The sequence below is a fragment of the Scyliorhinus torazame genome, chromosome 26, assembly GCF_047496885.1.
Source record: "Scyliorhinus torazame isolate Kashiwa2021f chromosome 26, sScyTor2.1, whole genome shotgun sequence".
NCBI classification, from domain to species: domain Eukaryota; kingdom Metazoa; phylum Chordata; class Chondrichthyes; order Carcharhiniformes; family Scyliorhinidae; genus Scyliorhinus; species Scyliorhinus torazame.
The window spans coordinates 43,546,739-43,572,816 of NC_092732.1; the positions used below are offsets into that span (position 1 = coordinate 43,546,739).

Sequence of the window (26,078 nt, forward strand, 5' to 3'; positions counted from 1 at the left end):
GACTGCTGCTGTCGAGGTGAGCCTGTCACCGAGTCAAGTCAGCAATAATCAAGAGCAGGAGACTTGGCTGATTCCGAAGTTAATACGCAGAAGCACAAAGATGATCAAAGCGGGAATATTTCTGCCTCCATCTGTTGCGTTCCTTCACCGAAGACGCTGCTGACCGTGTACGATAATGAGACAAAAACTGGAAATCCGGTTTTGTTTCCTTAAATGTTTTATTTCCAAAAACAAAACCAAACAAAAGCTTTAAATAAAGTGCACGTAAATATTTTGTCAGCTTTGACAAAGGGTCACCTGGACTCGAAACGTCCGCTCTTTTCTCTCCCTACAGATGCTGCCAGACCTGTTTGAGATTTTCCAGCATTGTCTCTTTGGCGCGTAAATATTTGTTCCTTAAGTGAACCTCGGTGTCGGGGAGAAACTGGAATCAGAGAGGGGTAAGTAAGGCGGCTGGTCTTCCTTGGGGGACCCAGGCAGACCCTTTGCTCAGGTTCAAATTCAAGTGGCAAAGTATAATAATATAATAATCTTTATTGTCACAAGTAGGCTTACATTAACACTGCAATGAAGTTACTGTGAAAAGCCCCTAGTCGCCACACTCCGGCGCCTATTCGGGTACACGGAGGGAGAACTCAGAATGTCCAATCCACTTAACAGCACGTCTTTCGGGACTTGTGGGAGGAAACCGGAGCACCCGGAGCAGACACGGGGAGAACGTGCAGACTCCGCACAGACAGTGACCCAAGACGGGAATCAGTAAGGTTCCCCTTTGGTAGGCTCATTCAGAAAGTCCGGGGGCATGGGATACAGGGAAATGCGGCTGTCTGGATACAGAATTGGCTGGCCGGAAGAAGACGGCGAGTGGGGGTGGATGGAAAGTATTCCGCCTGGAGGTCGGTGACCAGTGGTGTCCCGCAAGGATCTGTTCTGGGACCTCTGCTCTGTGTGGTTTTTATAAATGACTTGGATAAGGAAGCGTTAGGGTGGGTTTGTAAGTTTGCCGATGACACGAAGGTTGGTGGCGTTGTAGATCGCTGAATCCACATGACGCATTAATAGGAACAATCTTCGAACGATGCAGTTAACATCCCCCGTACAGATTGTGTCTCAAACCTCACAACCATCTGAACACGAATTAGTTCCCCCCCGGGTTTGGTCCCAGGAGTTCTGGACAGGGTGGCATGACCCCTTTTGACGGGTATCTGCGAATTGACAAAAAGCTCCAAGGAAATGCTCAGTGGTCAGTCTGTGTGCGACGGGACTGCGTGGGTATGTGAGAGGTTCCTGAGGCTGTGAGTACTACGTACTGGACTGGAGCAGCCTCCGCCTCACTCTTTCTTCTCCTCCTCCTCCTCTTTTTCCTCCTTTTGTTTCCTCTTAAAGAATCCACACTGTTGGGGAGAAGACGGTTTCAATATTAATGCAGCAAACGTCAAGAGATGTTTTTTGGGGGCAGCTTGTGAAAGGACCGACGAGGGAACAGGCAATTCTGGATTTGGTGATGTGAAATGAGGCAGACTTGATTAGGGAACTTAAGGTGAAGGAACCCAATCCCATTGGCCAGCACCTGACCTTGAATGTGAAGACGTTGCCAAGTGCTCGCCCAGGTGCTTTGTAAAGGATGTGAGGCACCCGCCCCCTCCCCCCCTCCCAGGCAGCGCGTCCCAGACCCGCCTCTCCCCCCCCCCCTCCCAGGCAGCGCGTCCCAGACCCGCCTCTCCCCCCCCTCCCAGGCAGCGCGTCCCAGACCCGCCTCTCCCCCCCCTCCCAGGCAGCGCGTCCCAGACCCGCCTCTCCCCCCCTCCCAGGCAGCGCGTCCCAGACCCGCCTCTCCCCCCCCCTCCCAGGCAGCGCGTCCCAGACCCGCCTCTCCCCCCCTCCCAGGCAGCGCGTCCCAGACCCGCCTCTCCCCCCCCCTCCCAGGCAGCGCGTCCCAGACCCGCCTCTCCCCCCCTCCCAGGCAGCGTGTTCCAGACCCGCCTCTCCCCCCCTCCCAGGCAGCGCGTCCCAGACCCGCCTCCCCCCCCCCCCTCCCAGGCAGCGCGTCCCAGACCCGCCTCTCCCCCCCTCCCAGGCAGCGCGTCCCAGACCCGCCTCTCCCCCCCCCCCCTCCCAGGCAGCGCGTCCCAGACCCGCCTCTCCCCCCCCCCCAGGCAGCGCGTCCCAGACCCGCCTCTCCCCCCCTCCCAGGCAGCGCGTCCCAGACCCGCCTCTCCCCCCCCCCCCCTCCCAGGCAGCGCGTTCCAGACCCGCCTCTCCCACCCTCCCAGGCAGCGCGTCCCAGACCCGCCTCTCCCCCCCCCCCTCCCAGGCAGCGCGTTCCAGACCCGCCTCCCCCCCCCCTCCCAGGCAGCGCGTCCCAGACCCGCCTCTCCCCCCCTCCCAGGCAGCGCGTTCCAGACCCGCCTCTCCCCCCCCCCTCCCAGGCAGCGCGTCCCAGACCCGCCTCTCCCCCCCTCCCAGGCAGCGCGTTCCAGACCCGCCTCTCCCCCCCTCCCAGGCAGCGCGTTCCAGACCCGCCTCTCCCCCCCCCTCCCAGGCAGCGCGTCCCAGACCCGCCTCTCCCCCCCTCCCAGGCAGCGCGTTCCAGACCCGCCTCTTCCCCCCCCCTCCCAGGCAGCGCGTTCCAGACCCGCCTCTCCCACCCTCCCAGGCAGCGCGTTCCAGACCCGCCTCTCCCCCCCCTCCCAGGCAGCGTGTTCCAGACCCGCCTCTTCCCCCCCCCCTCCCAGGCAGCGCGTTCCAGACCCGCCTCTCCCCCCCCTCCCAGGCAGCGTGTTCCAGACCCGCCTCTTCCCCCCCCTCCCAGGCAGCGCGTTCCAGACCCGCCTCTCCCCCCCCCTCCCAGGCAGCGCGTCCCAGACCCGCCTCTCCCCCCCTCCCAGGCAGCGCGTTCCAGACCCGCCTCTCCCCCCCTCCCAGGCAGCGCGTCCCAGACCCGCCTCTCCCCCCTCCCAGGCAGCGCGTCCCAGACCCGCCTCCCCCCCCCCCCTCCCAGGCAGCGCGTTCCAGACCCGCCTCTCCCCCCTCCCAGGCAGCGCGTTCCAGACCCGCCTCTCCCCCCCCCTCCCAGGCAGCGCGTTCCAGACCCGCCTCTTCCCCCTCCCCCCTCCCAGGCAGCGCGTTCCAGACCCGCCTCTCCCCCCCTCCCCCCCCAGGCAGCGCGTTCCAGACCCGCCTCTCCCCCCCTCCCCCCCCAGGTAGCGCGTTCCAGACCCGCCTCTCCCCCCCTCCCAGGCAGCGCGTTCCAGACCCGCCTCTCCCCTCCTCCCAGGCAGCGCGTTCCAGACCCGCCTCTCCCCCCCTCCCAGGCAGCGCGTTCCAGACCCGCCTCTCCCACCCTCCCAGGCAGCGCGTTCCAGACCCGCCTCTCCCCCCCCCCTCCCAGGCAGCGCGTTCCAGACCCGCCTCTCCCCCCCCCCCCCCCCCTCCCAGGCAGCGCATTCCAGACCCGCCTCTCCCCCCCTCCCAGGCAGCGCGTTCCAGACCCGCCTCTTCCCCCCCCCTCCCAGGCAGCGCGTTCCAGACCCGCCTCTCTTCCCCCCCCCCCCTCCCAGGCAGCGCGTTCCAGACCCGCCTCTCCCACCCTCCCAGGCAGCGCGTTCCAGACCCGCCTCCCCCCCCCCCCCCCCCAGGCAGCGCGTTCCAGACCCGCCTCTCCCCCCCCCCCCCTCCCAGGCAGCGCGTTCCAGACCCGCCTCTCCCCCCCCCCCTCCCAGGCAGCGCGTTCCAGACCCTCCTCTCCCACCCTCCCAGGCAGCGCGTTCCAGACCCGCCTCTCCCACCCTCCCAGGCAGCGCGTTCCAGACCCGCCTCTTCCCCCCCCCCCCCTCCCAGGCAGCGCGTTCCAGACCCGCCTCTCCCCCCCCCCCCCTCCCAGGCAGCGCGTTCCAGACCCGCCTCTCCCCCCCCCCTCCCAGGCAGCGCGTTCCAGACCCGCCTCTCCCACCCTCCCAGGCAGCGCGTTCCAGACCCGCCTCTTCCCCCCCCTCCCAGGCAGCGCGTCCCAGACCCGCCTCTCCCCCCCTCCCAGGCAGCGCGTCCCAGACCCGCCTCCCCCCCCCCCCCTCCCAGGCAGCGCGTTCCAGACCCGCCTCTCCCCCCTCCCAGGCAGCGCGTTCCAGACCCGCCTCTCCCCCCCCTCCCAGGCAGCGCGTTCCAGACCCGCCTCTTCCCCCCCCCCCCTCCCAGGCAGCGCGTTCCAGACCCGCCTCTCCCCCCCTCCCCCCCCAGGCAGCGCGTTCCAGACCCGCCTCTCCCCCCCTCCCCCCCCAGGTAGCGCGTTCCAGACCCGCCTCTCCCCCCCTCCCAGGCAGCGCGTTCCAGACCCGCCTCTCCCCTCCTCCCAGGCAGCGCGTTCCAGACCCGCCTCTCCCCCCCCTCCCAGGCAGCGCGTTCCAGACCCGCCTCTCCCCCCCCCTCCCAGGCAGCGCGTTCCAGACCCGCCTCTCCCCCCCTCCCAGGCAGCGCGTTCCAGACCCGCCTCTCCCACCCTCCCAGGCAGCGCGTTCCAGACCCGCCTCTCCCCCCCCCCCCTCCCAGGCAGCGCGTTCCAGACCCGCCTCTCCCCCCCCCCTCCCAGGCAGCGCGTTCCAGACCCGCCTCTCCCCCCCCCTCCCAGACAGCACGTTCCAGACCCACCTCTCCCCCCCCTCCCAGACAGCACGTTCCGGACCCGCCTCTCCCCCCCCTCCCAGGCAGCGTGTCCCAGACCCGCCTCCCCCCCCCTCCCAGGCAGCACGTTCCAGACCCGCCTCTCCCACCCTCCCAGGCAGCACGTTCCAGACCCGCCTCTCCCCCCCTCCCAGACAGCACGTTCCAGACCTGCCTCTCCCACCCTCCCAGGCAGCGCGTTCCAGACCCGCCTCTCCCACCCTCCCAGACAGCACGTTCCAGACCCGCCTCTCCCACCCTCCCAGACAGCACGTTCCAGACCTGCCTCTCCCACCCCCTCCCAGGCAGCGTGTCCCAGACCCGCCTCTCCCACCCTCCCAGGCAGCGTGTTCCAGACCCGCCTCTCCCCCCCCCTCCCAGGCAGCGCGTTCCAGACCCGCCTCTCCCACCCTCCCAGACAGCACGTTCCAGACCCGCCTCTCCCACCCTCCCAGACAGCACGTTCCAGACCCGCCTCTCCCACCCTCCCAGGCAGCGCGTTCCAGACCCGCCTCTTCCCCCCCCTCCCAGACAGCGCGTTCCAGACCCGCCTCTCCCCCCCTCCCAGGCAGCGCGTTCCAGACCCTCCCCACCCTCTGGGTAAAAACGTTTTCTCTCACATCCCCCCCCCCCGTAACCTCCCACCCCTCACCTTGAACTTGTGTCCCCCTCGTGACTGACCTTCAACTAAGGGGAACAGCTGCTCCCTATCCACCCTGTCCAGGCCCCTCATAATCTTGTCCACCTCGATCAGGTCGCCCCCTCGGTCTTCTCTGCTCCAGCGAAAACAGCCCAAGCCCACCCAACCTCTCTTCATAACTTAAACCTTCCGTCCCAGGCGACATCTCCTCTGCCCCCCCTCCAGTGCAATCCCATCCTTCCTATAATGTGGCGACCAGAACTGCACACAGTGCTCCCGCTGTGACCTCACCAAAGTTGTGTGCAATGGACCAAGCCCACTGAGAATGGAGCCCTACAAATTGTTGAGAGGGGAACACTTTTCCACTTACGGAATAAATCGTGAATTAGCTGGTATCCGGAGGAATTATGAATTGTCACTGACCTCGAGGATGACTTGATTGCCTTGGGAAAGCAGGAGAGGAAGTGCCCCTGGGGTTTTCATAAATTGTGTTCATCAGACAGATCAGCCCTCAGCAAAATCTTGCCCCCTGACATACCCAACAACTTGATTAACCTTATTAATGTCTTTGCCTCTCTTGGGTTTCAATGTTGACAACGGCACTGAACAAGACCAGGCGCTTACCTTCCACAGAATGAAGACAATGACAGCCAGGAGCAGGAGTCCCCCGATGCTGCTGCCGATGATAATCCAGAGAGACACGGCAATCACCACTGGTTTGATCAGCTCCAACGTTACCTACACATCAAATTCCACACATTAGAGAGAGCTCAATATTCTTCAATATTCCACGCTCACTGGGAGTGTTTGATGGGGACAGTGTAGAGGGAGTTTTACTCTGTATCTAACCCCGTGCTGTACCTGTCCTGGGAGTGTTTGATGGGGACAGTGTGGAGGAAGCTTTACTCTGTATCTAACCCCGTGCTGTACCTGTCCTGGGATGTTTGATGGGGACAGTGTAGAGGGAGCTTTACTCTGTATCTAACCCCGTGCTGTACCTGTCCTGGGAGTGTTTGATGGGGACAATGTAGAGGGAGCTTTACTCTGTATCGAACCCCGTGCTGTACCTGTCCTGGGAGTGTTTGATGGGGACAGTGTAGAGGGAGCTTTACTCTGTATCTAACCCCGTGCTGTACCTGTCCTGGGAGTGTTTGATGGGGACAGTGTAGAGGGAGCTTTACTCTGTATCTAACCCTGTGCTGTACCTGTCCTGGGAGTGTTTGATGGGAACAGTGTAGAGGGAGCTTTACTCTGTACCTAACCCTGTGCTGTACCTGTCCTGGGAGTGTTTGATGGGGACAGTGTAGAGGGAGCTTTACTCTGTCTCTAACCCCGTGCTGTACCTTTCCTGGCAGTGTTTGATGGGGACAGTGTAGAGGGAGCGTTACTCTGTATCTAACCCCGTGCTGTACCTGTCCTGGGAGTGTTTGATCGAGACAGTGTAGAGGGAGTTTTACTCTGTATCTAACCCCGTGCTGTACCTGTACTGGGAGTGTTTGATGGGGACAGTGTAGAGGGAGTTTTACTCTGTACCTAACCCCGTGCTGTACCTGTCCTGGGAGTGTTTGATGGGGACAGTGTAGAGGGAGCTTTACTCTGTATCTAACCCCGTGCTGTACCTGTCCTGGGAGTGTTTGATGGGGACAGTGTAGAGGGAGCTTTACTCTGTATCTAACCCTGTGCTGTACCTGTCCTGGGAGTGTTTGATGGGGACAGTGTAGAGGGAGCTTTACTCTGTCTCTAACCCCGTGCTGTACCTGTCCTGGCAGTGTTTGATGGGGACAGTGTAGAGGGAGCGTTACTCTGTATCTAACCCCGTGCTGTACCTGTCCTGGGAGTGTTTGATCGAGACAGTGTAGAGGGAGTTTTACTCTGTATCTAACCCCGTGCTGTACCTGTACTGGGAGTGTTTGATGGGGACAGTGTAGAGGGAGTTTTACTCTGTACCTAACCCCATGCTGTACGTGTCCTGGGAGTGTTTGATGGGGACAGTGTAGAGGGAGCTTTACTCTGTATCTAACCCCGTGCTGTACCTGTCCTGGGAGTGTTTGATGGGGACAGTGTAGAGGGAGTTTTACTCTGTACCTAACCCCATGCTGTACGTGTCCTGGGAGTGTTTGATGGGGACAGTGTAGAGGGAGCGTTACTCTGTATCTAACCCCGTGCTGTACCTGTCCTGGGAGTGTTTGATGGGGACAGTGTAGAGGGAGCTTTACTCTGTATCTAACCCCGTGCTGTACCTGTCCTGGGAGTGTTTGATGGGGACAGTGTAGAGGGAGCGTTACTCTGTATCTAACCCCGTGCTGTACCTGTCCTGGGAGTGTTTGATGGGGACAGTGTAGAGGGAGCTTTACACTGTATCTAACCCCATGCTGTACCTGCCCTGGGAGTGTTTGATGGGGACAGTGTAGAGGGAGCTTTACTCTGTATCTAACCCCGTGCTGTACCTGTCCTGGGAGTGTTTGATGGGGACAGTGTAGAGGGAGCTTTACACTGTATCTAACCCCGTGCTGTACCTGTCCTGGGAGTGTTTGATGGGGACAGTGTAGAGGGAGCTTTACTCTGTATCTAACCCCGTGCTGTACCTGTCCTGGGAGTGTTTGATGGGGACAGTGTAGAGGGAGCGTTACTCTGTATCTAACCCCGTGCTGTACCTGTCCTGGGAGTGTTTGATGGGACAGTGTAGAGGGAGCGTTACTCTGTATCTAACCCCGTGCTGTACCTGTCCTGGGAGTGTTTGATGGGTGTCGAGGGTCCTGGGTATCAGATGTGACCTTTCTGCCAGTATTCAGGGTTGTCTAACTTCTGCATGCCGAATTTGAACGAACATTAGCTGTGGGAATGTAATTACCCACCCTCCTCTTCCAGTGCAAGTTGGCAGGAAATGCTACTCACCTCTCTGTACCGAGCTGTCTCGGCAAGTGTCAGGACCTGGGGCGTCTGTACATCAAGAGTGAAGGTGGTCACGATTTTCAAGGATTTGAACTTTGCCTGTGGAAAGAGGGTTTGACAGTTTCAGACTATCCTCCAAGTCAAGATGGCAGCCACGGACCCAAGCTCGATCGCATAAGTGTTATAGCGAGCCTTCACTGCCAACAATGCAAGCACAGATTGTCCGGTTACAGAGGGAACTGGGCTGGAACCCACCTGACCTACAGCACCAGGCCCAACAGACACTGGCCTTCGAGGGCTACCTCGCATTTGTCGTGATGTCTGCGTGTGCACAAAGGGTTAATGTGTAATCAGTAGAATCAGATGATCACTAGATGGCCGGACCAACAGGGGTATAAAAACAAACTCATTCAGCTCCCCGACCTCTTTTGGGTGTATTGTGACCAGGACAGGAGTAGAGATTAGCTCAGAGTGTTAGTGTAGATAAACATAGTTACTGTATTTACATAGAACGACATAGAGGCCATTCGGCCCATCGAGTCTGCACCAACCCACTTAAGCCCTCACTTCCACCCTATCCCCGTAGCCCAATAACCCCTCCTCACCCTTTTGGCCACGAAGGGCAATTTAGCATGGCCAATCCACCTAACCTGCACATATGGCTGGTTTAGCACAGGGCTAAAGCAGACCAAGGCAGGCCAGCAGCACGGTTCAATTCCCGTAACAGCCCCCCCGAACAGGCGCCGGCATATGGCGACTAGGGGCTTTTCACAGTAACTTCATTTGAAGCCTACTTGTGACAATAAGCGATTTTCATTTCATTTCATCTTCGGACTGTGGGAGGCACCCGGAGGAAACCCACGCAGACACGGGGAGGATGTGCAGACTCCGCACAGACAGTGACCCAAGCCGGGAATCGAACCTGGGACCCTGGCGCTGTGAAGCCACAGTGCTAACCACTGTGCTACCGTGCTGCCCATAACAAGATTTAGATCTTGTTAACCTTATCACTAGTATAAATATTAAAGTAAAGAACTCACAAAATTATTGTTTCAGTTACTCAATAAATCTTTTACTATTACTGGATGACTTTGAGTCTTTCGCCTCAAGATTCAGAAAACCTCATCAACAACGGTATTGAGTAACATATATTACATTCAATAGTATAAGAACATACTACCATAAGTCTAATAAAACAGCATCCAGCTCACGTTACCTAACGGACTCACACATTGCACCAAGTCACGTGTTGCTTGCCTTTGCTGTGTGCGTAGGTATGGATAAGGGGGAGGGGGGGGGGGGGGAGAGAGGGTAGGGGCCTGTGTTTGTGGAGGTAGGGCGTTGACTGGGGCCTGTGTTTGTGGAGGTAGGAGATTGACTGGAGCCTGTGTTTGTGCAGGTATGGGATTTACTGGGGCCTGTGTTTGTGGAGGTAGGGGGTTGACTGGGGCCTGTGTTTGTGGAGGTAGGGCGTTGACTGGGGCCTGTGTTTGTGGAGGTAGGGCGTTGACTGGGGCCTGTGTTTGTGGAGGTAGGGCGTTGACTGGGGCCTGTGTTTGTGGAGGGAGGGCGTTGACTAAGCCTGTGTTTGTGGAGGTAGGGAATTGACTGGGGCCTGTGTTTGTGGAGGTAGGGAATTGATGTGCCTGTGTTTGTGGATGTAGGGGGTTGACTGGGACCTGTGTTTGTGGAGGTATGGGGCTGACTGGGGCCTGTGTTTGTGGAGGTAGGGGGTTGGCTGGGGCCTGTGTTTGTGGAGGTAGGGCATTGACTGGGGCTTGTGTTTGAGGAGGTAGGGCGTTGACTGGGGCCTGTGTTTGAGGAGGTAGGGCGTTGACTGGGGCCTGTGTTTGTGGAGGTATGGAATTGATTGGAGCCTGTGTTTGTGGAGGTAGGGGGTTGACTGGGGCCTGTGTTTATGGAGGTAGGAGATTGACGAGCCTGTGTTTGTGCAGGTATGGGATTGACTGGGGCCTGTGTTTGTGGAGGGAGGGCGTTGACTGAGCCTGTGTTTGTGGAGGTAGGGCATTGACTGGGGCCTGTGTTTGTGGATGTAGGGAGTTGACTGGGATCTGTGTTTGTGGAGGTAGGGAATTGATGTGCCTGTGTTTGTGGATGTAGGGGGTTGACTGGGACCTGTGTTTGTGGAGGTATGGGGCTGACTGGGGCCTGTGTTTGTGGAGGTAGGGGGTTGACTGGGGCCTGTGTTTGTGGAGGTAGGGCATTGACTGGGGCTTGTGTTTGAGGAGGTAGGGCGTTGACTGGGGCCTGTGTTTGAGGAGGTAGGGTGTTGACTGGGGCCTGTGTTTGTGGAGGTATGGAATTGATTGGAGCCTGTGTTTGTGGGGGTAGGGGGTTGACTGGGGCCTGTGTTTGTGGAGGTAGGAGGTTGACTGGGGCCTGTGTTTCTAGAGGTATGGGATTGACCGGAGCCTGTGTTTGTGGAGGTAAGGGGTTGACTGGGGCCTGTGTTTATGGAGGTAGGAGATTGACGAGCCTGTGTTTGTGCAGGTATGGGATTGACTGGGGCCTGTGTTTGTGGAGGTAGGGCGTTGACTGGGGCCTGTGTTTGTGGAGGTAGGGCGTTGACTGGGGCCTGTGTTTGTGGAGGGAGGGCGTTGACTGAGCCTGTGTTTGTGGAGGTAGGGCATTGACTGGGGCCTGTGTTTGTGGATGTAGGGAGTTGACTGGGATCTGTGTTTGTGGATGTAGGGGGTTGACTGGGACCTGTGTTTGTGGAGGTAGGGGGTTGACTGGGGCCTGCGTTTGTGGAGGTAGGGGGTTGACTGGGGCCTGTGTTTGTGGAGGTAGGGGGTTGACTGGGGCCTGTGTTTGTGGAGGTAGGGAATTGATGTGCCTGTGTTAGTCCACACAGCAGCTATATTCTTTAAGGTAAGAGGGGATGGAGGCTAGGCCAGTTACATGCTCCTCCTGTAGGATGTGGGTGGTGAGGGATACCACCGGTGTCCCCACTGACTATACCTGCGGGAAGTGCACCCAACTTCAGCTCCTCAAAGACCGTGTTAGGGAACTGGAGCTGAAGCTGGATGAACTTCGGATCATCCGGGAGGCAGAGGGGGTGATTGAGAAGAGTTACAGGGAGGTAACCACACCCAAGGTACAGGACAAGAATAGCTGGGTTACAGTCAGGGGGAAAAAAACAAACAGGCAGACAGTGCAGGGATCCCTCGTGGCCGTTCCCCTTCAAAACAAGTATACCGTTTTGGATGCTGTTGGGGGGGATGACCTACCGGGGGAAGGCCCTAGCGGCCAGGTCTCTGGCACTGAGTCTGGCTCTGGGGCTCAGAAGGGAAGGGGGGAGAATAGAAAAGCAATAGTTGTAGGAGATTCAATGGTTAGGGGAATAGATAGGAGATTCTGTGGTCGTGAGCGAGACTCCCGGAAGGTATGTTGCCTCCCGGGTGCCAGGGCCAGGGATGTCTCGGATCGTGTCTTCAGGATCCTTAAGGGGGAGGGTGAGCAGCCAGAAGTCGTGGTGCACATTGGTACCAACGACATAGGTAGGAAAAGGGGTGTGGAGGTAATAAACAAGTTTAGGGAGTTAGGCTGGAAGTTGAAAGTCAGGACAGACAGAGTTGTCATCTCTGGTTTGTTGCCGGTGCCACGTGATAGCGAGGCTAGGAATAGGGAGAGAGTGCAGTTGAACACGTGGCTGCAGGAATGGTGTAGGAGGGAGGGCTTCAGGTATTTGGATAATTGGAGCGCATTCTGGGGAAGGTGGGACCTGTACAAGCAGGACGGGTTGCATCTGAACCAGAGGGGCACCAATATCCTGGGAGGGAGGTTTGCTAGTACTCTTCGGGAGGGTTTAAACTAATTTGGCAGGGGAATGGGAACCAGATTTGTAGTCCAGCAACTAAGGTAGCCGATATTCAGGACGCCAAAGCATGTAATGAGGCAGTGGGGAAGGGAACACTGACAAAGGAGAGTATTTGCAGGCACGGAGATGGGTTGAAGTGTGTATACTTCAACGCAAGAAGCATCAGGAATAAGGTGGGTGAACTTAAGGCATGGATCGGTACTTGGGACTACGATGTGGTGGCCATCACGGAAACTTGGATAGAAGAGGGGCAGAAATGGTTGTTGGAGGTCCCTGGTTATAGATGTTTCAATAAGATTAGGGAGGGTGGTAAAAGAGGTGGGGGGGTGGCATTATTAATTCGAGATAGTATAACAGCTGCAGAAAGGCAGTTCGAGGAGTATCACCCTATTGAGGTAGTATGGGTTGAAGTCAGAAATAGGAAAGGAGCAGTCACCTTGTTAGGAGTTTTCTATAGGCCCCCCAATAGTAGCAGAGATGTGGAGGAACAGATTGGGAAACAGATTTTGGAAAGGTGCAGAAGTCATAGGGTGGTAGTCATGGGCGACTTTAACTTCCCAAATATTGAGTGGAAACTCTTTAGATCAAATAGTTTGGATGGGGTGGTGTTTGTGCAGTGTGTCCAGGAAGCTTTTCTAACACAGTATGTAGATTGTCCGACCAGAGGAGGGGCAATATTGGATTTAGTACTGGGTAATGAACCAGGGCAAGTGATAGATTTGTTAGTGGGGGAACATTTTGGAGATAGTGACCACAATTCTGTGACTTTCACTTTAGTAATGGAGAGGGATAGGTACGTGCAACAGGGCAAGGTTTACAATTGGGGGAAGGGTAAATACGATGTTGTCAGACAAGAATTGAAGTGCATAAGTTGGGAACATAGGCTGGCAGGGAAGGACACAAGTGAAATGTGGAACTTGTTCAAGGAACAGGTGCTACGTGTCCTTGATATGTATGTCCCTGTCAGGCAGGGAAGAGATGGTCGAGTGAGGGAACCATGGTTGACAAGAGAGGTTGAATGTCTTGTTAAGAGGAAAAAGGTGACTTATGTAAGGCTGAGGAAACAAGGTTCAGACAGGGCATTGGAGGGATACAAGATAGCCAGGAGGGAACTGAAGAAAGGGATTAGGAGAGCTAAGAGAGGGCATGAACAATCTTTGGCGGGTAGGATCAAGGAAAACCCCAAGGCCTTTTACACATATGTGAGAAATATGAGAATGACTAGAGCGAGGGTAGGTCCGATCAAGGACAGTAGCGGGAGATTGTATATTGAGTCTGAAGAGATAGGCGAGGTCTTGAATGAGTACTTTTCTTCTGTATTTACAAATGAGAGGGGCGATATTGTTGGAGAGGACAGTGTGAAACAGATTGGTAAGCTCGATGAAATACTTGTTAGGAAGGAAGATGTGTTGGGCATTTTGAAAAACTTGAGGATAGACAAGTCCCCCGGGCCTGACGGGTTATATCCAAGGATTCTATGGGAAGCAAGAGATGAAATTGCAGAGCCGTTGGCAATTATCTTTTCGTCCTCACTGTCAACAGGGGTGGTACCAGGGGATTGGAGAGTGGCGAATGTCGTGCCCCTGTTCAAAAAAGGAACTAGGGATAACCCTGGGAATTACAGGCCAGTTAGTCTTACTTCGGTGGTAGGCAAAGTAATGGAAAGGGTACTGAAGGATAGGATTTCTGAGCATCTGGAAAGACACTGCTTGATTAGGGATAGTCAGCACGGATTTGTGAGGGGTAGGTCTTGCCTTACAAATCTTATTGAATTCTTTGAGGAGGTGACCAAGCATGTGGATGAAGGTAAAGCAGTGGATGTAGTGTACATGGATTTTAGTAAGGCATTTGATAAAGTTCCCCATGGTAGGCTTATGCACAAAGTAAGGAGGCATGGGATAGTGGGAAATTTGGCCAGTTGGATAACGAACTGGCTAACCGATAGAAGTCAGAGAGTGGTGGTGGATGGCAAATATTCAGCCTGGATCCCAGTTACCAGTGGCGTACCGCAGGGATCAGTTCTGGGTCCTCTGCTGTTTGTGATTTTCATTAATGACTTGGATGAGGGAGTTGAAGGGTGGGTCAGTAAATTTGCAGACGATACGAAGATTGGTGGAGTTGTGGATAGTAAGGAGGGCTGTTGTCGGCTGCAAAGAGACATAGATAGGATGCAGAGCTGGGCTGAGAAGTGGCAGATGGAGTTTAACCCTGAAAAGTGTGAGGTTGTCCATTTTGGAAGGACAAATATGAATGCGGAATACAGGGTTAACGGTAGAGTTCTTGGCATTGTGGAGGAGCAGAGAGACCTTGGGGTCTATGTTCATACATCTTTGAAAGTTGCCACTCAAGTGGATAGAGCTGTTAAGAAGGCCTATGGTGTGCTCGCGTTCATTAACAGAGGGATTGAATTTAAGAGCCGTGAGGTGATGATGCAGCTGTACAAAACTTTGGTAAGGCCACATTTGGAGTACTGTGTACAGTTCTGGTCGCCTCATTTTAGGAAGGATGTGGAAGCTCTGGAAAAGGTGCAAAGAAGATTTACCAGGATGTTGCCTGGAATGGAGAGTAGGTCTTACGAGGAAAGGTTGAGGGTGCTAGGCCTTTTCTCATTAGAGCGGAGAAGGATGAGGGGCGACTTGATAGAGGTTTATAAGATGATCAGGGGAATAGATAGAGTAGACAGTCAGAGACTTTTTCCCCAGGTGGAACACACCATTACAAGGGGACATAAATTTAAGGTGAAAGGTGGAAGATATAGGAGGGATATCAGAGGTAGGTTCTTTACCCAGAGAGTAGTGGGGGCATGGAATGCACTGCCTGTGGAAGTAGTTGAGTCGGAAACATTAGTGACCTTCAAGCAGCTGTTGGATAGGTACATGGATTACGGGAAAATGATATAGTGTAGATTTATTTGTTCTTAAGGGCAGCACGGTAGCATTGTGGATAGCACAATTGCTTCACAGATCCATGGTCCCAGGTTCGATTTCGGCTTGGGTCATTGTCTGTGCGGAGTCTGCACGTCCTCCCCGTGTCTGCGTGGGTTTCCTCCGGGTGCTCCGGTTTCCTCCCACAGTCCAAAGATGTGCGGGTTAGGTGAATTGGCCAATGATAAATTGCCCTTAATGTCCAAATTGCCCTTGGTGTTGGGTGGAGGTGTTGAGTTTGGGTAGGGTGCTCTTTCCAAGAGCTGGTGCAGACTCAGTGGGGCCGAATGGCCTCCCTCTGCACTGTAGATTCAATGATAATCTATGATTAATCTAGGACAAAGGTTCGGCACAACATCGTGGGCCGAAGGGCCTGTTCTGTGCTGTATTTTCTATGTTCTATGTTCTATGTTCTATGTTTGTGGATGTAGGGGGTTGACTGGGGCCTGTGTTTGTGGAGGTATGGGGTTGACTGGGGCCTGTGTTTGTGGATGTAGGGGGTTGACTGGGGCCTGTGTTTGTGCAGGTATGGGATTGACTGGGGCCTGTGATTGTGGAGGTAGGGCATTGACTGGGGCCTGTGTTTGTGGAGGTATGGGGTTGACTGGGGCCTGTGTTTGTGGATGTAGGGGGTGGACTGGGGCCTGTGTTTGTGGAGGTAGGGGGTTGACTGGGACCTGCGTTTGTGGATGTAGGGGGTGGACTGGGGCCTGTGTTTGTGGAGGTATGGGGTTGACTGGGGCCTGTGTTTGTGGATGTAGGGGGTGGACTGGGGCCTGTGTTTGTGGAGGTAGGGGGTTGACTGGGGCCTGTGTTTGTGGATGTAGGGGGTGGACTGGGGCCTGTGTTTGTGGAGGTAGGGGGTTGACTGGGGCCTGTGTTTGTGGAGGTAGGGCGTTGACTGGGGCCTGTGTTTGTGGAGGTAGGGGGTTGACTGGGGCCTGTGTTTGTGGAGATAGGGGGTTGACTGGGGCCTGTGTTTGAGGAGGTAGGGCGTTGACTGGGGCCTTATTACTTCACAAGCACGTTGCCGAATGTTGCGGTACGGCCGTGCTCCTCAAAGCGAGAGCAGATCTTGTGAAAAATCACAAAGTGCGGGGTGAGGGAAAGACCAGGGCTACACACGAGGAACAAGGTACTGATTGGCACTGGCTGCCAAAGGGAGTGTTAAAATTACCCTCAAACTCACCGTCCTGAAGAATTTACCGTACAGCATGTAACCGACATGAAATGTCACCTCCTCGTTACTGTCTAGTGTCTTCATGTGGCAGGTGAGTGTGTTACACCAGGAGTTCCTACAGTCCTGTTAGAATGGAACACAGACCGGTTATAACCTTCGCTGATGAGAATTAACTGCTTCACCATTTAACATCCAACCTACCATCAGGCCACAAAGCACCAACCCAGAAGGCGTTAACCTCACACACTCCACTGAGGATTGGGGCAATTTCTCTCGCAGTCTCACTTCCACTGCTCGTCATTCCCTATCATTCCATTGACTTCAGGAAGCAAAGTACTGTCCACACCCCTGTCTGCATCAACGGGGCCGAGGTGGAGATGGCTAACAGCTTCGAATTCCTAGGTGTGCACATCACCAAAACTCTGTCCTGGTCCACCCACGTCGACGCTACCACCAAGAAAGCACAACAGCGCCTATACTTCCTCAGGAAACTAAGGAAATTTGGCATGTCCACATTAACCCTTACCACCTTTTACAGATGTACCACAGAAAGCATCCTATCTGGCTGCATCACAGCCTGGTATGGCAACTGCTCGGCCCAGGACCGCAAGAAACTTCAGAGAGTCGTGAACACCGCCCAGTCCATCACACGAACCCCGCCTCCCATCCATTGACTCCATCTACACCTCCCGCTGCCTGGGGAAAGCAGGCAGTATAATCAAAGACCCCTCCCACCCGGCTTACTCTTCCAACTTCTTCCATCGGGCAGGAGTTATAAAAGTTGAAGAACACGCACGAACAGATTCAAAAACAGCTTCTTCCCGGATGTTATCAGGCTCCTAAATGACTCCCATGTACTGACCTGATCTTGTGGACTGGACTGGTTTTTCGACACATCTTCTCTGCAGTTGTATCACTACATACCGTAGACTTCACCCGCTGGCGATGCTTATGTATTTCCAATATGTATTCTCATTTATTTATTCTCTCTCTCTCACTCCCAACACTCATTATTCTCTCTCTCTCACTCCCATTGCTCATTATTCTCTCTATCTCACTCCCAACGCTCATTATTCTCTCTATCTCACTCCCATTGCTCATTATTCTCTATCTCACTCCCAACGCTCATTATTCTCTCTATCTCACTCCCAACGCTCATTATTCTCTCTATCTCACTCCCAATGCTCATTATTCTCTCTCTCTCACTCCCATTGCTCATTATTCTCTATCTCACTCCCAATGCTCATTATTCTCTCTATCTCACTCCCATTGCTCATTATTCTCTCTATCTCACTCCCAACGCTCATTATTCTCTCTATCTCACTCCCAATGCTCATTATTCTCTCTATCTCACTCCCAATGCTCATTATTCTCTCTATCTCACTCACAACGCTCATTATTCTCTCTATCTCACTCCCAACACTCATTATTCTCTCTATCTCACTCCCATTGCTCATTATTCTCTCTCTCTCACTCCCAACGCTCATTATTCTCTCTATCTCACTCCCAACACTCATTATTCTCTCTATCTCACTCCCAATGCTCATTATTCTCTCTCTCTCACTCCCATTGCTCATTATTCTCTCTATCTCACTCCCAACGCTCATTAGTCTCTCTATCTCACTCCCAATGCTCATTATTCTCTCTATCTCACTCACAACGCTCATTATTCTCTCGATCTCACTCCCATTGCTCATTATTCTCTCTATCTCACTCCCATTGCTCATTATTCTCTATCTCACTCCCAACACTCATTATTCTCTCTATCTCACTCACAACGCTCATTATTCTCTCGATCTCACTCACAACGCTCATTATTCTCTCTATCTCACTCCCAATGCTCATTATTCTCTATCTCACTCCCAACGCTCATTATTCTCTCGATCTCACTCACAACGCTCATTATTCTCTCTATCTCACTCCCAATGCTCATTATTCTCTATCTCACTCCCAACGCTCATTATTCTCTCGATCTCACTCACAACGCTCATTATTCTCTCTATCTCACTCCCAATGCTCATTATTCTCTATCTCACTCCCAACGCTCATTATTCTCTCTATCTCACTCCCATTGCTCATTATTCTCTCTATCTCACTCCCAACGCTCATTATTCTCTCTATCTCACTCCCAATGCTCATTATTCTCTCTATCTCACTCCCAATGCTCATTATTCTCTCTATCTCACTCCCAACGCTCATTATTCTCTCGATCTCACTCACAACGCTCATTATTCTCTCTATCTCACTCCCAACGCTCATTATTCTCTCTATCTCACTCCCAACGCTCATTATTCTCTCTATCTCACTCCCAATGCTCATTATTCTCTCTATCTCACTCCCAATGCTCATTATTCTCTCTATCTCACTCCCAACGCTCATTATTCTCTCGATCTCACTCACAACGCTCATTATTCTCTCTATCTCACTCCCAATGCTCATTATTCTCTATCTCACTCCCAACGCTCATTATTCTCTCTATCTCACTCCCATCGCTCATTATTCTCTCTATCTCATTCCCAACGCTCATTATTCTCTCTATCTCACTCCCAACGCTCATTATTCTTTCTCTCTCACTCCCAATGCTCATTATTCTCTCTATCTCACTCCCATTGCTCATTATTCTCTCTATCTCACTCCCAACGCTCATTATTCTCTCTATCTCACTCCCTACGCTCATTATTCTCTCTATCTCACTCCCAACGCTCATTATTCTCTCTATCTCACTCCCAATGCTCATTATTCTCTATCTCACTCCCATTGCTCATTATTCTCTCTATCTCACTCCCATTGCTCATTATTCTCTCTATCTCACTCCCATTGCTCATTATTCTCTCTATCTCACTCCCAATGCTCATTATTCTCTCTATCTCACTCCCAACGCTCATTATTCTCTCTATCTCACTCCCATTGCTCATTATTCTCTCTCTCTCACTCCCAACGCTCATTATTCTCTCTATCTCACTCCCAATGCTCATTATTCTCTCTATCTCACTCACAACGCTCATTATTCTCTCTATCTCACTCCCAACGCTCATTATTCTCTCTATCTCACTCCCAATGCTCATTAGTCTCTCTATCTCACTCCCAACGCTCATTATTCTCTCTATCTCACTCCCAACGCTCATTATTCTCTCTATCTCACTCCCAACACTCATTATTCTCTCTATCTCACTCCCAATGCTCATTATTCTCTCTATCTCACTCCCATTGCTCATTATTCTCTATCTCACTCCCATTGCTCATTATTCTCTCTATCTCACTCCCATTGCTCATTATTCTCTCTCTCTCACTCCCATTGCTCATTATTCTCTCTATCTCACTCCCATTGCTCATTATTCTCTCTATCTCACTCCCAACGCTCATTATTCTCTATCTCGCTCCCATTGCTCATTATTCTCTCTATCTCACTCCCATTGCTCATTATTCTCTCTATCTCACTCCCAACGCTCATTATTCTCTCTATCTCACTCCCAATGCTCATTATTCTCTCTATCTCACTCCCAACGCTCATTATTCTCTCTCTCACTCCCAATGCTCATTATTCTCTCTCTCTCACTCCCATTGCTCATTATTCTCTCTATCTCACTCCCAACGCTCATTATTCTCTATCTCACTCCCATTGCTCATTATTCTCTCTCTCTCACTCCCATTGCTCATTATTCTCTCTATCTCACTCCCATTGCTCATTATTCTCTCTATCTCACTCCCAATGCTCATTATTCTCTCTGTCTCACTCCCAACGATAATTATTCTCTCTATCTCACTCCCATTGCTCATTATTCTCTCTATCTCACTCCCAATGCTCATTATTCTCTATCTCACTCCCATTGCTCATTATTCTCTCTATCTCACTCCCATTGCTCATTATTCTCTCTATCTCACTCCCAACGCTCATTATTCTCTATCTCACTCCCATTGCTCATTATTCTCTCTATCTCACTCCCATTGCTCATTATTCTCTCTATCTCACTCCCATTGCTCATTATTCTCTCTATCTCACTCCCATTGCTCATTATTCTCTCTATCTCACTCTCATTGCTCATTATTCTCTCTATCTCACTCCCAACGCTCATTATTCTCTCTATCTCACTCCCAACGCTCATTATTCTCTCTATCTCACTCCCAACACTCATTATTCTCTCTATCTCACTCCCATTGCTCATTATTCTCTCTACCTCACTCCCATTGCTCATTATTCTCTATCTCACTCCCATTGCTCATTATTCTCTCTATCTCACTCCCAACGCTCATTATTCTCTCTATCTCACTCCCATTGCTCATTATTCTCTATCTGACTCCGAATGCTCATTATTCTCTCTCTCTCACTCCCAACGCTCATTATTCTCTCTATCTCACTCCCAATGCTCATTATTCTCTCTATCTCACTCCCATTGCTCATTATTCTCTATCTCACTCCCAACGCTCATTATTCTCTCTATCTCACTCCCATTGCTCATTATTCTCTCTATCTCACTCCCAATGCTCATTATTCTCTATCTCACTCCAATTGCTCATTATTCTCTCTATCTCACTCCCAACGCTCATTATTCTCTCTATCTCACTCCCAATGCTCATTATTCTCTCTATCTCACTCCCAACGCTCATTATTCTCTATCTCACTCCCAACGCTCATTATTCTCTCTATCTCACTCCCAATGCTCATTATTCTCTCTATCTCACTCCCAACGCTCATTATTCTCTATCTCACTCCCAATGCTCATTATTCTCTCTATCTCACTCCCAACGCTCATTATTCTCTCTATCTCACTCACAACGCTCATTATTCTCTCTATCTCACTCCCAATGCTCATTATTCTCTCTATCTCACTCCCAATGCTCATTATTCTCTCTATCTCACTCCAATTGCTCATTATTCTCTCTATCTCACTCCCAATGCTCATTATTCTCTCTATCTCACTCCCAACGCTCATTATTCTCTCTATCTCACTCCAATTGCTCATTATTCTCTCTATCTCACTCCCAATGCTCATTATTCTCTATCTCACTCCCATTGCTCATTATTCTCTCTATCTCACTCACAATGCTCATTATTCTCTCTATCTCACTCCCATTGCTCATTATTCTCTCTATCACACTCCCATTGCTCATTATTCTCTCTATCTCACTCCCATTGCTCATTATTCTCTCTATCTCACTCCCAACGCTCATTATTCTCTCTATCTCACTCCCATTGCTCATTATTCTCTCTCTCTCACTCCCAACGCTCATTATTCTCTCTATCTCACTCCCAACGCTCATTATTCTCTCTATCTCACTCCCAATGCTCATTATTCTCCCTATCTCACTCCCAACGCTCATTATTCTCTCTATCTCACTCCCAACGCTCATTATTCTCTCTATCTCACTCCCATTGCTCATTATTCTCTATCTCACTCCCAATGCTCATTATTCTCTCTATCTCACTCCCAATGCTCATTATTCTCCCTATCTCACTCCCAACGCTCATTATTCTCTCTATCTCACTCCCAACGCTCATTATTCTCTCTATCTCACTCCCATTGCTCATTATTCTCTCTATCTCACTCCCAACGCTCATTATTCTCTCTATCTCACTCCCAATGCTCATTATTCTCTCTATCTCACTCCCAACGCTCATTATTCTCTCTCTCACTCCCAATGCTCATTATTCTCTCTCTCTCACTCCCATTGCTCATTATTCTCTCTATCTCACTCCCAACGCTCATTATTCTCTATCTCACTCCCATTGCTCATTATTCTCTCTCTCTCACTCCCATTGCTCATTATTCTCTCTATCTCACTCCCATTGCTCATTATTCTCTCTATCTCACTCCCAATGCTCATTATTCTCTCTGTCTCACTCCCAACGATAATTATTCTCTCTATCTCACTCCCATTGCTCATTATTCTCTCTATCTCACTCCCAATGCTCATTATTCTCTATCTCACTCCCATTGCTCATTATTCTCTCTATCTCACTCCCATTGCTCATTATTCTCTCTATCTCACTCCCAACGCTCATTATTCTCTATCTCACTCCCATTGCTCATTATTCTCTCTATCTCACTCCCATTGCTCATTATTCTCTCTATCTCACTCCCATTGCTCATTATTCTCTCTATCTCACTCCCATTGCTCATTATTCTCTCTATCTCACTCTCATTGCTCATTATTCTCTCTATCTCACTCCCAACGCTCATTATTCTCTCTATCTCACTCCCAACGCTCATTATTCTCTCTATCTCACTCCCAACACTCATTATTCTCTCTATCTCACTCCCATTGCTCATTATTCTCTCTACCTCACTCCCATTGCTCATTATTCTCTATCTCACTCCCATTGCTCATTATTCTCTCTATCTCACTCCCAACGCTCATTATTCTCTCTATCTCACTCCCATTGCTCATTATTCTCTATCTGACTCCGAATGCTCATTATTCTCTCTCTCTCACTCCCAACGCTCATTATTCTCTCTATCTCACTCCCAATGCTCATTATTCTCTCTATCTCACTCCCATTGCTCATTATTCTCTATCTCACTCCCAACGCTCATTATTCTCTCTATCTCACTCCCATTGCTCATTATTCTCTCTATCTCACTCCCAATGCTCATTATTCTCTATCTCACTCCAATTGCTCATTATTCTCTCTATCTCACTCCCAACGCTCATTATTCTCTCTATCTCACTCCCAATGCTCATTATTCTCTCTATCTCACTCCCAACGCTCATTATTCTCTATCTCACTCCCAACGCTCATTATTCTCTCTATCTCACTCCCAATGCTCATTATTCTCTCTATCTCACTCCCAACGCTCATTATTCTCTATCTCACTCCCAATGCTCATTATTCTCTCTATCTCACTCCCAACGCTCATTATTCTCTCTATCTCACTCACAACGCTCATTATTCTCTCTATCTCACTCCCAATGCTCATTATTCTCTCTATCTCACTCCCAATGCTCATTATTCTCTCTATCTCACTCCAATTGCTCATTATTCTCTCTATCTCACTCCCAATGCTCATTATTCTCTCTATCTCACTCCCAACGCTCATTATTCTCTCTATCTCACTCCAATTGCTCATTATTCTCTCTATCTCACTCCCAATGCTCATTATTCTCTATCTCACTCCCATTGCTCATTATTCTCTCTATCTCACTCACAATGCTCATTATTCTCTCTATCTCACTCCCATTGCTCATTATTCTCTCTATCACACTCCCATTGCTCATTATTCTCTCTATCTCACTCCCATTGCTCATTATTCTCTCTATCTCACTCCCAACGCTCATTATTCTCTCTATCTCACTCCCATTGCTCATTATTCTCTCTCTCTCACTCCCAACGCTCATTATTCTCTCTATCTCACTCCCAACGCTCATTATTCTCTCTATCTCACTCCCAATGCTCATTATTCTCCCTATCTCACTCCCAACGCTCATTATTCTCTCTATCTCACTCCCAACGCTCATTATTCTCTCTATCTCACTCCCATTGCTCATTATTCTCTATCTCACTCCCAATGCTCATTATTCTCTCTATCTCACTCCCAATGCTCATTATTCTCCCTATCTCACTCCCAACGCTCATTATTCTCTTTATCTCACTCCCAACGCTCATTATTCTCTCTATCTCACTCCCATTGCTCATTATTCTCTCTATCTCACTCCCATTGCTCATTATTCTCTCTATCTCACTCCCAATGCTCATTATTCTCTATCTCACTCCCAATGCTCATTATTCTCTATCTCACTCCCAACGCTCATTATTCTCTCTATCTCACTCCCAACGCTCATTATTCTCTATCTCACTCCCAACGCTCATTATTCTCTCTATCTCACTCCCAACGCTCATTATTCTCTCTATCTCACTCCCAACGCTCATTATTCTCTCTCTCTCACTCCCATTGCTCATTATTCTCTCTATCTCACTCCCAACGCTCATTATTCTCTCTATCTCACTCCCAACGCTCATTATTCTCTCTATCTCACTCCCAACGCTCATTATTCTCTATCTCACTCCCATTGCTCATTATTCTCTCTATCTCACTCCCAACACTCATTATTCTCTCTATCTCACTCCCAACGCTCATTATTCTCTCTATCTCACTCCCATTGCTCATTATTCTCTCTATCTCACTCCCAACGCTCATTATTCTCTCTATCTCACTCACAACGCTCATTATTCTCTCTATCTCACTCCCAACGCTCATTATTCTCTCTATCTCACTCCCAACGCTCATTATTCTCTCTATCTCACTCCCAACGCTCATTATTCTCTCTATCTCACTCCCATTGCTCATTATTCTCTATCTCACTCCCAATGCTCATTATTCTCTCTATCTCACTCACAATGCTCATTATTCTCTCTATCACTCCCAACGCTCATTATTCTCTCTATCTCACTCCCATTGCTCATTATTCTCTCTATCTCACTCCCAATGCTCATTATTCTCTCTATCTCACTCCCATTGCTCATTATTCTCTCTATCTCACTCCCAATGCTCATTATTCTCTCTATCTCACTCTCATTGCTCATTATTCTCTCTATCTCACTCCCAATGCTCATTATTCTCTGTATCTCACTCCCATTGCTCATTATTCTCTCTCTCTCACTCCCATTGCTCATTATTCTCTCTATCTCACTCCCAATGCTCATTATTCTCTCTATCTCACTCCCATTGCTCATTATTCTCTCTATCTCACTCCCATTGCTCATTATTCTCTCTATCTCTCTCCCACTGTCTTTTATCTGACTCCTCCTGTTGATCATTGAGATTAAGTACCAGGCGATCCACATATCGAAGGTCTCTGGGAAGGAACTGGTTGGCTGTGCCTTGTGTTCCCCTCAGTGTTTCTGTGGCGTTTTCCATGGTGCAGTTGATCCCTGTGGCCTGAGAAACATACAGAGTTACTGAGAGTAGGAGGGGAGTATGTGCAGAATAACCCACCCAGACCACCCGACCTCCCCTGGGAGCACAGTGCGAACAGCTCAAACCGTTACTCATCGGCCGAATGCACCACCTGGTCTCGACCTCGCCCAGTGATTATTAATCAGGAGGCCGTGAACCGTTTGAGGATGTGTCACTGCCAAACCTGAGCCGTCTTCGAAGTGGGATAACTGTGCAGGAACTGACACTCTGCGGCACAGGCCAACTGAAGCAAATCGGAACACCCCAACCGCTGCCCTCCCTAACTCAGCACAGGATCGGAACGGTAGAAAAACAGGAGCAAGAGGAGGCTATTCGGCTCCACGAGCCTGCTCCGCCATTCATTGTGATCGTCCAACATCAACAGTCTGATCTCCCCCCCCCCCCCCCCCATATCCTCTCAATCCCCTTCTCCCCAAGTATCTAAACACTTCTTGAAAACATACACACTGTTTTGGCCTCAACTACCTTCTGTGGTTGGGTGGTGCAGTGGTTAGCACTGCTACCTCACGACGCCGAGGTCCCGGGTTCGATCCCGGCCCTGGGTCACTGTCCGTGTGGAGTTTGCACATTCTCCCCGTGTCTGCGTGGGTTTCGCCCCCACAACCCAAAGATGTGCAGGGTAGGTGGATTGGCCGCGCTGAATTGCCCCTTAATTGGATACGAAAAGAATTGGGTATTCTAAATAAAACATGGGCGAAATTCTCCCCCAACGGCGTGATGTCTGCCGACTGGCGCCCAAAACGGCGCCAATCAGACGGGCATCGCGCCGCCCCAAAGGTGCGGAATGCTGCGCATCTTTGGGGGCCGAGCCCCAACATTGAGGGGCTAGGCCGACGCCGGAGGGATTTCCGCCCCGTAGCTGGCGGAAAAGGCCTTTGTTGCCCCGCCTTCTGGCGCGGAAATGACATCTCCGGGCGGCGCTTGCGCGGGAGCGTCAGCGGCCGCTGACAGTTTCCCGCGCATGCGCAGTGGAGGGAGTCTCTTCCGCCTCCGCCATGGTGGAGGCCGTAGCGGAGGCGGAAGGGAAAGA

General features: G+C 51.5%; 1 protein-coding gene across 1 annotated transcript in view; it reads right to left on the reverse strand.

Moving 5' to 3' along the window:
* Positions 1 to 209: 209 nt before the first annotated feature.
* The window catches only part of itga10 (integrin, alpha 10), a 217,026-nt gene continuing 191,157 nt past the window's right edge, over positions 210 to 26,078 (reverse strand). The window contains 5 exon segments of the mRNA XM_072490684.1: positions 210 to 1,394; positions 5,921 to 6,034; positions 8,192 to 8,287; positions 16,143 to 16,256; positions 24,902 to 25,009. Of these exon segments, the coding sequence (XP_072346785.1) occupies positions 1,332 to 1,394; positions 5,921 to 6,034; positions 8,192 to 8,287; positions 16,143 to 16,256; positions 24,902 to 25,009 (495 nt within the window). The 3' untranslated portion in view covers positions 210 to 1,331.